General features: G+C 37.5%; 1 protein-coding gene across 9 annotated transcripts in view; it reads right to left on the reverse strand.

Annotated features, from left to right (window-relative positions):
- Nucleotides 1-10,334: 10,334 nt before the first annotated feature.
- myt1b (myelin transcription factor 1b) overlaps nt 10,335-13,754 on the reverse strand; it is a 62,568-nt gene continuing 59,148 nt past the window's right edge. For 5 of the 9 annotated variants that reach the window (XM_028451876.1, XM_028451875.1, XM_028451879.1 and 2 more), the window contains 3 exons: nt 12,923-13,014; nt 12,197-12,300; nt 10,335-12,113 (listed from right to left, as the gene is read on the reverse strand). In XM_028451876.1, coding sequence (XP_028307677.1) covers nt 11,730-12,113; nt 12,197-12,300; nt 12,923-13,014 — 580 coding nt within the window. In that variant the 3' untranslated portion in view covers nt 10,335-11,729. The remainder of the gene's footprint in view (nt 12,114-12,196; nt 12,301-12,922; nt 13,015-13,754) is intronic. The other 4 variants (XM_028451881.1, XM_028451882.1, XM_028451877.1 and 1 more) reach the window with 2 other exon arrangements.

Raw genomic sequence — 13,754 nt, forward strand, 5'->3', positions numbered from 1 at the left:
CAGCAAAGGACTAACTTATTGTGTGGCTATGAATGTACAGTATGTACACAGCCATTGGCAACAAGACTTATGAAGTGTAAGCAAAGCCGGACTATTTCTTAACATAAAGCTGTTAAGAAATAGTGTAAATAGTGTAGAAATAGGTGTAAAGTAAAAATTAATATGTGCTCTAAGTTTGTCATACCACAGAAGTTTTTAAACCACACTGTCAAATTTGAATGATTAATATATACATATAAACACACTATGAATGTGTTTAGAAGTAAATAGCTGAATTCACTTTACACAAACTTAAATGTGCAGTTAACTTTCCTGGTGATGGGTGGGAATTTGGGACAAAGTGCCTGGGACTAACTGGGACTAGCTTTTTTATAATGTAACACACAGGTTTCAAGTTGTGTCACTGATATCTACCGTCTGTCGGGCCCCTTACTAGCAACTAACCAGTGACTACTCAGAAAGGGCTCCGTGCAGGGGATTTTTGATGCGCTGTCGCTGCAGCGTCTCAAAGCAGTTACATTATTTTGTCATTGAAATTGACTGTCAGCCATCCCTCGGGGACCCCTTCAGCTCGGGGCCCTAGGCAATGGCCTGTGTTGCCTACCCTGTTGCAATGCCTCTGTATATTATTACTGATGGTTTAAACACATGGAGACTGTGATATCTCATTAAAAATACGTTCCACATAAAGCATGTAGACAATTATTCTATCGTAATTTGTATGGATTTAAAATCATTAGTTTCCTCTTAAAATACTGTATTAAAGTGGTATTAAAAAAAAGTATTACAGAAGTCATTTTGACTCATTTTTCTTTTTGCAGATCTTTGTTGAGTGTTTTAAACCATCACTAAATGACTTCTTTCAAAATGATGACGTGGTTTCATGAGAGTGCGTCTGCATATATATATATATATATATATATATATATATATATATATATATATATATATATATATATATATGTATACTGTACAGAGGCGTCGCATCAGGGTAGGCAACACAGTAAGCAACACAGGCAATTGCCTAGGGCACGGAGCCCTTTCTGAGTAGTCACTGGTTAGTTGCTAGTAGGGGCCCCGACAGACGGCAGATATCAGTGACACAACTTGAACCCCCCCCCCATTACAGTGATACGTCGAGAACCTCCCTAATGGGGCCCCACTACTACCGGTCCCTGCATCAACGTGCTGATGTTATCAAACACACACCGAAAAAATGAAGCGGACATATCCTACAGGGCTCATGAAAAGAAGAAAAAATCAAGAAGAGGATGAAAAGAAAAAATGTGATAGTGGTGTTATGGCAATTATTATATTAATCATCATATCATCAAATGTGTGTTCATGTGTACAATTTGTCATGTGTTAATACATGATGACTGCATTACTCTTTGCACTTTTGAACAGCTGAGTCATGTTAGCATACAGATAAGACACCAGCCTGACCTTCAAGGCTCGCATGCAAACACCAACTGACACACACACACTATCAAAAACAGATATCAGTGGTGCCAGCCTTCCTCAATGCATCCACCTCTTCATCATTCTCCAACATCTCCACTGTTGGGAGAATCTGACCCCCTCCTTTTCCTCTCATCGGGGTGGAACTTTTTTCTCTATCTGTATAAAGCTTAAGCTGTGGAACTTTCCCAGTTAGTTGTTGCTGGCCGCCTTTCCTTCCTATACAGGATGGGACACTCTTTTTTGTACTCTTTTCTATTTAGTTTATAATAAATCCTTTTTTATAAAATCATCATGCCTTGGCTGGACTTCAGCATTCAACCAGAGCACCAACCATGTTTCCAAATGAGGTCAACCGCAAATTTGCCGTGACAATGGTAAGTGAGATTGTGTAAGATATGTGTGTTACATAATTAAAAAAGTTTATCCCAGTTAATCCCAGGCACTTTGTCCCAAACTCCCAGTCATCCACCCAGCACCAGAAAAGTTAACTGCACATTTAAGTCTGTGTAAAGTGAATTCAGCCATTTACTTCTAAACACATTCATAAAGTGTGTTTATATGTATATATTAATCATTCAAATTTGACAGTGTGGTTAACAACAAACTTCTGTGGTATGACAAACTTAGAGCACATATTAATTTTTACTTTACACCAATTTTAACAGCTTTATGTTAAGAAATAGTTCGGCTTTGCTTACACATCATAAGTCTTGTTGCCAAGGGCTGTGTACATACTGTACATTCATAGCCACACAATAAGTTAGTCCTTTGCTGCCAATGATATATGTTTGTTGTCAAATGGTAAAACTGATACATCCATAAATGTTCTGCTATAGCATAAATGTTACATTAAATAAAATGTTAACATGAAGCATTAAAGTTGTTACTGCAAATTATTGTTCATTAATTATTTCATACATATCTCAAATGTTTAGTGTTTGTGTAACATTTATTTACTTTACTTTATGCAAGCCAACCAAATACATTGTGCTCTTTTCTTTTTTCTTCCTCGAGGAGCTTTGTTGAAGTTTTTCGGACCACAACCACCACAACAACACCAACATCAGCAACAACAGACTTCTCTACATGAAAGTAGGAACTTAATTAGTTTAACTTTTTAAAATACATTTTAAAGTTTAAAATATATCACGGCAGCTATCTGATTTAACATGACCACACAAATATTTTGTTTTAAACAATTGCTTTTTATACTATTTTCTTTCTAGCAATATGAACCTCAGATCATGAGGGGGGTCTTGAAGAAGAAGAGTAGGACATGATGGTACCTTCATGCAGCAGCAACATGGCAGCACAGCATTCCATCACCACCTCCTCACCAACCCAGTGACACCACATCACCAGAACAGAAGGTACCGTATTTTTCGGACTATAAGGCGCACTATCAATGAATGGGTCTAACTCGGTCTATTTTCATACATAAGGTGCACCGGACTATAAGGCACACTGGTTTGTTATTATTATTATTATTATTATTATTATTATTATTATTATTATTATTATTTATTAAAACGCATTAAGCAAAATCAAATAGTCAGATAAGTCAAACTTTATTCAACTCATTAACAATAACTCAACATTGTTCAGGTTTAACGCATAAAATACAGAACAATACACTCACTTTTTCAGTTCAGTATGTTGAAGCACAGTAGTTAATTTCATATATAAGGCGCACCTGATTATAAGGCTCACTGTCGATTTTTGAGAAAATTAAAGAATTTTAAGTGCGCCTTATAGTCCAAAAAATACGGTACTTAAATAATAGTAAATCACATAATATCAGATGATACTTTTGCACATTTCAGTTGTTTGTTTTTATGGCATTTACTGTATATATTGTGTGTAAAGTTTGCATTTAGTTTAGATAGCTATGTTATTTATTTTATATGTTAATTATATAATAAAGTATTTCTTCACTGATCCATCATCCTGGACTTCATTCATCATCATTCTGGGGCCGGGAAGCTCCATAGTCCTTCTTGCCTAAGGCCCCCGAGGGGTCTAGAAACACCTGTATATATATATATGTCAAGACATATATTTGTAAAATAAGTTCAAAAACAAAACTAACTGTTGTGCAAATTTTCAGTGCAAAGTCTAGTTTAAAGCTCATAATTGACTTTAAAGGTCCTATATCATGCTAAAAAAAACTTTTTTGAGCTTTTAACCTTGCTACAATGTTAACTCCTTGTCAAAAACACCCCCAAAATACTATTGTGCAAGGGCCTGCTGGTTCCAATTTCCAGCTCTCAAAGGGTGTTAGGCGGGGGTACACCCTGAACAGGGCGCCAGTCCATCGCAAGGCAACACACAGACAGTCACTCACACTCATATTCACATTAACTTGTATACAGGCAATTTAGAGACTCCAATCAACGTAACAGTTATTATTTTGGATTTTGGGAGAAAACTGGAGTACCTGGAGGAACCCCACGCAGCACGGGGAGAACATGCAAGCTCCACACTGAGGTGACCCAAGTGTACACCCCAGGGCTTGAACCCAGGACTGTCCTTGCTGTGAGGTGGAGGTGCTACTCACTAATCCACCGTGCACCCACTACTATTATTATTATTATTATTATTATTATTATTATTATTATTATTACAGAGCAGGAAAGAACTGTAAAATCTAATCTATGATTGATTTTCACAGAAACACAGAACGTTACAAACTGCATGTAATCTGGTTCTCATTGAGTTCACAGCACTGACTTGTTCTCTGCAGCTTCCAGCAGGTGACAGTGCTGCCAAACATAAATGCTTCACACTCATTTAAAGTGAGCCCCACTGAGTGAGTTCACATTCAAACCCAATCACTGTAGTATGTAGTGTGTAATGCAGCACGAGTGAGGTCGAATGAAGATGGATCATACACATTCATGTATTCTGGCGGGTGTTAGATTTTATTTTATGCATTATATTATTAAAGAAAAACACACACACACACACATATATTTCATTTCATGATTTGCTCATTAAACAGTAAGTTTGTTTTCTATCTTTATCTCATGATTAAAACAGTGTGTTTAATAAGGTCGTGATACCTGATTGTTTTGGTGCAGTTAAAGACTTATTCAATATTGAATAAATAATGCACTATGATAATGTAAATAAAGACACTTGTCTTTCGTTTATTGTTTCGTATACTTTTTTAAATGCCACCAAATGGTTGTTTAATAATGGATTTTGCAGTCATCCTGTTTGTTGACATGGACAGAAGCTGGCTGCTGTGCGGAATTCGTCTGGAGTAAGATGGCGGCGACATGGGGCTGTTCTCGTTTTTCCTCATGTTCATTCTCGTGTGTATTTTTACACATAAAGGAGGCGAAAGACAAACAAGAAAGTTGTTTTAGTAAGGGAACCCTTTTATTATTATTTTTACGTTGAACAAAAGTAAAATAAAAAGGGAGAAAATAAATCACCTCTTCCCTCTAACACAGACATTGGCAACTGGAGGCCCGGGGTCCACATGTGCCCCTCAGTCTAATATTGTGCAACCCCTAAAGTAAATGTACAAAAAAGACAAAAAAAACTCACAAAATTACTCCAAAAACACACAAGACTGCTAAGTAGAAAAATTCATAAAAATATATACAGTAAAACAAAAATAAACAAAATTACTCCAAAAACTATAAAAACAAACAAAATTGATATACTGTATATGTACTTTTATTCTTGTTTATTAATCTACCTTGCTGCTATACAGAGGAGACCGCAAGATTAATTTTCGTCTGGTAAATTTACTATAATGTCATTTTTTTTTTTTTTTTTTTTTCAAAAGACAATAATAGACAAAAAATGTTTATAAGAGGAAAATGCACAAAATGACTCACAAAACACACACAACAGCAAAAATAACATATACTCTGTGTTGTTTCCTGCACTGAAGCTCAGATTCATTATTCGAATTCCAACATGAATATTGATCATGTGACCCTCAGATCAGATATAATCACATGTTTTTTGGCCCCACTGTGAAAAAAGTTGCCCGTTGTCTCTGATCTAACATGACACAATAAATAAACCAGCTAAAGTAAATACAATAAAATAAATGAAACCCTGAAAACATTGTCAAACAAAAACCAGGATGAGAAAAGCATAAGAGATGCTAACAGAAAGCTAACACAAGAGTAGGGTTAGGTTTTATCAAATTATTTATTAAAGATTCTGGAATTGTAATTGAACTAGTAATTGGGAATTTAATTGTGATTGACTTTCAGGCAAAATAATAATAATTAATAAATGAAGACAAAAAATTGTAATTGAAAAATGTAATTGAGCCCCACACAGATGTGTCTCAAACTGGTTGGATTCAGTGTCAGGGTTGCCCTAATTTTGTCATGAAAACCAGTGCACACACACACACACACAGAGAGAGAGAGAGAGAGAAACACAGAGCCTTACTTGTCTATGAGTCTTTATTTATGTTTTTCATAGAGCACATTTAAAATGGTTCATAGCCCCACAATAACTGACATCACTTCTCTGCTTTATAACACTGACACAGGAACAGGGGAACATGTACACAAGTACACAAACACGCAGTCACAAGTTCGGCCCAACTACAGTGTTTTTACATACCTAAAAACAGAAAATAAAAGAAGAAAAAGAAAGAAATCCAAAGACTAAGTAAGACATGAGATCCCCAGAACACACAGCCAAGGCCTGTCCCACTTTACAAAACGCTGCAGTAGCAAAGGAACAACCACGTCTACAAAAGTAACAAAAAGTACCATACAATCTATTGTTGTGGAAGTGCTTGTAATATTGGAAGTTTTGTAGTTTTTAAAATATCAATGGCTAGAAAATCACCAGTAAAAATAGCTCTTCTCTGTAAAAATGTGCTAGCAGGACAACCCTTGGCTGTGGCTTTTTTTTTCTTTGTCACAAAGTTTTTCTGTTTAATCTTTTTAAGTTTTTTTTCTCAGTTTTTAAGTTGCTTTCCATACAACAACGAGAACACTGTTTTTATTTTGTAATACAAATATGTACAGAGACTTCCACGGGTTTCAAAAGAATGCCCTGCACACGATGCATTATCTAGACTCCAATGATAAACGATGAAGATTCCCTCGCTGCAGTCTGATACCTGAATCAACAGAATGTAGAGATCACAGTTTCCTTCGCCTTGACAACAATTGCACTCGTTTTGTTTGACATATTATTAGCCTCTACCTGCATGAAAAAGACATTTATTTATTTGTTTTTTTTATTTTATTTTACATAGGAAAACGCTGCCCCAACATCCCCTTCAGAAATAAGACACGTGGATCCAGTCCAGATGGGTCGCGAGCAGGTTTTTACTTTAGTTTCACACTGTGTGGAGTGAGAAAGGCACGAATGATAAGACCACACAGCTCAGGGGTGAGCAGGTGAGGAGACAGGACTGCAGCTTTGGGTACGTACATCCAACTCTTTCTTTTTTTTCCGTGTATGTGTGTGTGTGTGTGTGTTTGTGTGTGTTTCCCACTCCACCCCTGAACTCATAGCTGGGATTTGGTGTGGACGGGTTTCCCTGAAAAGTTCCTTCAGTTCCTTTTCTTCAGGGAAACTGAAGCCCTGACCGGTTTTGTTTTGTTGTTCCTCCATAAAACTCCTCACACCAACACTTAGGACTTTTATGGAAATAAGAAAGCATTCCGTGCGTGGGCGCAGGAGCGACCGCGGGCTACGTTTTTGCTTTTTCTCCGCTGACCTTTTTTTCTTGAGAACACTACGCTTTCATGGCCTCGGCATCGTTCATTTACATACCTTTGGAGACAATTTCATCAAGCAGTTTAAAAGGGGTCATGCCATATCAAATAAGTTAGAAGAATATTCACAGTCTTAACACTTGAGGAGGACTCTCGTGCATTCTTTGCTAGAAAGAAATCAGCTACTTTGTTAACCAAATGCATTCAAACTATCATTCTTCGGGTAAGGTTATACAAGACACAAACAACAAGTTGGGGTGGAGGGCTGAGGGCGAGCGTAAAAGTCATAAAAAGCTTTGACATTCTTTTGAGTGATGGACGTATTTATGCCAAAACGCCTCCTCCTTAAACAAAGGGGAGATGGTTGTAGCCTGGCAAATCAATTTCCCACTCCCACGCACTCATTGGATTTCAGGCGAGGCCTTGATAGAGCCGCTGCTGTTGCCCGTGGCCTTGGCTGCTGCTGACCCCGAGCTTCGTCACATGAGAACCAAACATTCCCTATCAATCCTTTGGGTTACTAATGTTTGGAACATCTTCTCTTTGTGTAAAAATACATTTGAACCCCAGAGTCACATGATCCTGTCTATATGTTTAACTAATCCCACAGTTCAGATTGACAGGCTGCAGGAGGTTAACAACACAGCAGGTGCCCAACCTTCTGGCTCCCCCATCATCAACAGATTTTTGGTTAGATACTTGAAACAGGGAGAACTCATGATGCCACTACAGAACTTCACTCATAAACGCTGGTTTCAAAATCGCTTTACAGCGATAAGACTTTTAGCAATTTATCCTCCACTCTTGGTCCGTGCTCACCATCGCTCACAACATTAGCTGAGTATACACACCTACGCTATAGTTCGACCATCAGATTCTCTGAAACTTCTTCTAGAAACATCAAACTTGATCTTAAACATTTTACGTTTAAAAAAAACACTAAAGCTGTTGTGGTAAACAAATGATAAGTCTGACCTGGAGATGATACCAGTGGAAACTAAGGGTGCCAATCTGATATTGGAAATCAGAAGAAAATCGTTATTGTTTTTTTCTTCAAAAGAAAATAAAGAATAAGGAAAGAAAAAAATTAGGAAAAAAAAGTATATATATATATATATATATATATATATATATATATATATATATATATATATATAAAAGAATTCAAAAAAAAAAAAAAGGGGGAAAGGAAATAAGAAAAATAAACAGAGAAAAAAAAGGATATCAGAAGAAAGAAGTAAAAGAGTTTCAGATTATATTGGCCTGAATCTAAAATTTCTAAAACAATGTATATTGTTTTTATTGAATTTATTGAGGTTATTTTTCAGGCTCTTCTAATTTATTTTTACCTTCCCAGAGGAGGTAATACGTTCACCAGTGTTTGTTTTACGTCAAAAAATGTAAAAGATTTCGACAGATTTGGACAATTCTTCAATTACTGCACAGTTGAGTTTCATCTGGGTCAGATTCAGATTATGCATTTCATCATGATTTGCACCCCAAAAATGGGAGTGTCCTTACATTACAACCTACTTTATGGTTATTAATGGGGATCTAAATTTCTTCCAAGCCTTTAAAGAGTAACTAAACTCCAAAACAAATACATTTGGTATGAAGTAGTGCTGTTGATTGATTCTGGTTGAACTCTCAACATTTTAGTCAAACTATTTCAATTTGTTGTACTGGGTCGTGAAATGTCAGAGTAACTGTCCTTTCTGGGTTGAAACCCGGCAAATACAATTGAAATTTGCTATTGGTTAAGGACGAGATTCTGTGACGTCATAGGACCATCATGAGTCACAAACAAGCACTGTTGGTCCCGGCCCTCCTATAAAAACTATCACCTGTGGACTCAACAATCTGTGGGAGTAGGTTGGACTGAGATCATGTGAATAGAGAAGAATGGTGAGTATTGAGCAGCTAGTTAGCATAGCATAGATTGTTCTTTGGAGATTTTATAGTGTAGACTGGGTTTTTTTTAATTTTTTATTTCTCTCCCTAGTGGCAGGTCAAGACCAGGAGGTTTAGTTAAACTTTAAAATGTGAATGTTCATGGTACCATGATCAGGGTCATTGATCAAATAGGAGATTCTCTTATCTACTGTTGCTGACTATTGATCATTTGAACAATCATTTTCTAACATTCCACTCTACAAATAAGCCATAAAATTATGTTTGATCCATGCTGGTGCCAACACACGAGGTGGCAATATCAGTATCGTATCAGAAGTGAAGCAGTCGTATCAGGACACCTCTAATAGAAACATATTTCTCCCTCCCTAGACGGTTCAAGCTCAGACATAAACTCTAACAGTGATTCACTATTGTGGGGGATTCTTACACAGGGTCTTTTAAATGCTGGCATTTTCAATGGTTTGTCAGAAAGTGCTAGAGCACATTAACAACATGCCTTTGACATCAGAGCTACACAACGCTATCATCACTGCGTGACTACGTGTCCTTCGAGCACGAGGCGGCCAAACGCTACCGACAGGCGACGTTGCCTTATTTTTCTCTGACTACACAACAACGCACGTGACAGGAACAAAGAGCCAGCCATCCACTTTCAAACTGACACTCATTTTTCTCAGCTTCAGCGGAACAACGTACAGTTCGAGGACAAAAGAAAACCTGCACTGTGTCCTCGGCAACGCCCACATCTCCAACAGCTGGTCGGAACCCAGTTTAAAGCCACAGTTGAGCAGGTCTTTGTGATATTTCATCAAGTGTAACTGCCTCCTGTTGTCGACACCCCCTCACATCCGTCCAACGTGAGCGGGTGCCCCAAGAAGATTACACTGCAAAAATATATGTGTGTTTAAATTCATACAGATATATATAAGCATCTTTAAATTTTCTATCTATACAGAATGTCTATAGAGTGTACTTATGGCCATTCTTGGCAGAGAATTAAAGGCATCTGAAACAATCACTGCTCTGTTGATGCCGTGGTCGTTTCGGGACCAGACACTTGTTACATTGCAGAAATGCGAAGAATCATCAAAAAAAGTGAGTTTGGTCGTCTCTCACTTTCCTGTTTTTTTTTTTCTTTTTATTTTGTGGCACTTTGTGCATCAAAAATTAAAATCTAGAGTAAGGCTACAAGGGTGTGTATGTTTATCTGGAGATGGATTTTCTACGCAGAACATCCTGTATGCCTGTGTGTCCTCAGTGTGTGTGTGTGTGTGTGTGTGTGTGTGTGTTGTATAGAATCGAAGCAGTGTCCCAGTACATCACACAGGCGTGGATGAGCCAGCGCTGGTCGCTACAACGCGCTCGGGGAGAGGTAACGTTTTTGGATTCTTTTCACGCTGAAGAAGAAGACGCAACACAAGGAGAAGCGGTCGCTTTCATTCCGTTGCTTTTTTTACAATCAGCTGCTGGTTTTTTTCACCTTCGCAAACCAAACGGTATCATGTACTTTGTCTCTCTTCATTTATTATTAGACACTCGCAGCGAGGCTTTATAAGACTAATCACACACGCACACGAATAACAAAAATAAATACACTGCCATATCATTTCATTTCCTTTCATATTAAATAAATAATAAATACAAACTTTGTAGTTTTCCTTTTCTTTTTTTTTGAAAGTAGCAATAACAAATAGATTCAGAAAGAAAGAATAACTCGAGTAAATCCCTCAAAATAACACTTTCGTTTGCACTTGTTTAAAAAAAGAGAAAACATATGAGTCAATTATTATAAAACATCTGCATTTAAAGTGTTTTAAAGAACAAAATATGCCCCATTGGTTGTCTGTACTATTGGTATGTATGTGTGTGTGTGTGTGTATTTGTTTTTTTTTTTTTACAAACAAATGTAATAAATAGATTGATTCAAATAAATAAACCTCAATAACATAAAAAGGTAATAAGTTATAATTTAAATAATTCATATATCACATGAACAATTGTACCACAAACTATTCATTCAAATTAAGTGCAATTCCTATTTTGATAAATACTATTGATATGACTAACTGAACTGGAAACGTATGCACACTAGTTCTATTATCGTCGCTTGAGTGGAGAAATCCAAAGCAAACCAGGAGAAGCTTTGCCGTCCTTCGTGTGATGAGCCGACGAGCGTTCGCTTCCTGTTGCTGCTGCAATGGAGGAGTCTTCACGTCTACGTTCGTCTTTCTGATTCCCGTCTCCTGGAACAACAGTTGGGAATTCCGTTCCACCTTTTCCTTGACGTGTCCACCAAATCAAAAAGTGCAAAAACCCTGATCTGAACAAGCTTTTAAAAAAAGGAAGAACAAAAAAAGAGACGACAAATGAACGGACGGCGTGATGAAGCCCACTCAGTGAATCCCAACAGCAGCAGCATGGCGATGTGTTTTGGTCCACGTCGCGTTTCCTCTGAACGCTCCCTGGGTTGATCGTTTTTGAAGATGCCACATATTTAAATAACCTGAATTCCCTTTTGTGTTCTTGATTTTTTTTCTTTTTTTCTTAACTTGTAAAGTTGTTTGTTTTTTCAATCATCCCTCCTCGGCCGCGTCAGGCGCTCGGCGAGCTTCAGAACACCTCGGGGGTTGCGTGGTGTTGTCAGACTTTAATGCCCTTCACTGCCTTGTTGATGCTCTCCAGCAGAGCCTTGTTCTCCGGGCTCTGGAAGCGGTCCTTGTTGGTGTACATGTCGGTCAGGGTGCTGATGTAGCTTTCAAAGTTCTGCTCTGTGATGGGTTCCTGCTGTGGTACAGATGAAACCAGACTCAGCTCTAAACAGAAGAGTGTGTGTGTGTGTGTGTGTGTGTGTGTGTGTGTGTGTGTTGCGTGCTCACTCACCATGTGCGGCAGGCGGATGTTGGCCAGGCTGCGGATGAGTGCGCGGCTCAGCCCCGACAGCTCCATAAACAAAGCCTCGTTCTGCTCCTCGATCATTTTGTTCTCGTGCTCGATGCTTTTCAGATTCTTCTCCATGGAGGAAATCTGAAACACACAAAGCCCTCACACATCAACACATGGCCTCAGGTTGGCTGAGGAGCATTAAAGTATGGTAATGGTTCCCATACCTGAGTCTGTAGGTTGACCATGTCAGACTCCATCTCATTGTTGGATTCATTGAGGTCAATGATCTCCTTGTTGAGCTGCTTGATGTCTTCATCATTGTCCAAAACTAAAGGAGAAGCAACATCGTAAGAACTGGAAAACGCATTACCATCAAGGAAAATGAAATATACTGATACATTTATTATTTTTAAACTTTTTACGATAAATCTGATCACTTATTTATCAGAAAAAGACAAAGTGTAGGCCTCATAGATCAAGAATAAAGATCATTGGCTCAAAAAAATATGTAAAAGGTTGCTCAAAAGTTTGTTTTGAATTTGGCTCATTGCATTGTGGGATGTGGAGTCCTGTAGACGAATGCATAGAAGGGTATTTATTTAATTCTTATGTTGATTTCTTGTGTTTCCTCTCCAGACAAGGAGGACAGTGATTGGTTTACATTTGTATTCTCGTTTGTTCCCAGTATTCCCAGTGATATCTTACTCCACCAGACATTTCTTTTCTGATCTTTTGTGTAAACCTCAAAATAGACATCCATGTTTTGCCACAACTTTCAATGAAAACACCAGAAATGTGTTGGGAAATCAGAGTTTTTTGAGCAAACAAGAAATCATAGAAAGAATGAAGTAAAAACACTTCTATGCATCTGTCTACAGGATGCTTTAAACATCACTCATTTTTTTTAACAGAAGGCAGCAGTCAAATCTACTGTTTTAAACCCATCTCACCATCACTGGCTCTGAACTTGGAGTTGAGGTATTCCTCGGAGGGAAACTTGGCCTTCTTCTTAGCGTACAAAGCTTTAGGACATCCTGAGAGGCTGGAGACACGAGACACACAGCAGACATGACTGGACTGCTCTGATAAACTTCAAAGAAAGCTGCTGCACATTTTTAACTAAAGCAACCACCATTAGGTTTGAATAATTACACATTAAAGGTGAAAAAACAATTTAAAAGTTAAAAAGGTTGAAGCCTAAGTTTGATGTGGGATGAACCAATCTACTACAACCTCCATAATTGTCATAGGCAACTCGGTCTAATTTTGTACGGCCCCCAAAGTGAATGTACAAAATAGGTCCAAAAACACACAAAATGACAACAAAAAAACAAAATGGCCATAACAAACACAAAATTAAAGCAAAATACCCAAAATAACAAAAATGCACATGATGACTCTAAAATGATACAATACAAAAACAAAAAAAGGGGAAAAAAGGGGCTAAAGGCTGCAAAAACATACAAAATGATAGAAAAAGACACAAAATGACAACAAAAAAAACACAAAAATTGCTCCAAAATGATAATTAAAACACACAAAATGACTCTAAAATGCAAACAATGACAGGAAAATAGCCAAAATGACAAAAATGCATATGATGACTAAAAATTTTTATATAAATCTGCAAAACAACTCCAAAAACACACATAATGACTCCCACAATACACAAACAACAAGAAAAATGCACAATGATAACAAAAACAAAACAAGAACAGGTATAGATAACAAGAAGACATAGTCATCAACATCCCCCGCCAGATTGGTTGTCATCTAAGTTCT

The sequence above is a fragment of the Gouania willdenowi genome, chromosome 7 (genome assembly GCF_900634775.1).
Source record: "Gouania willdenowi chromosome 7, fGouWil2.1, whole genome shotgun sequence".
Classification (NCBI taxonomy): Eukaryota; Metazoa; Chordata; class Actinopteri; order Blenniiformes; family Gobiesocidae; genus Gouania; species Gouania willdenowi.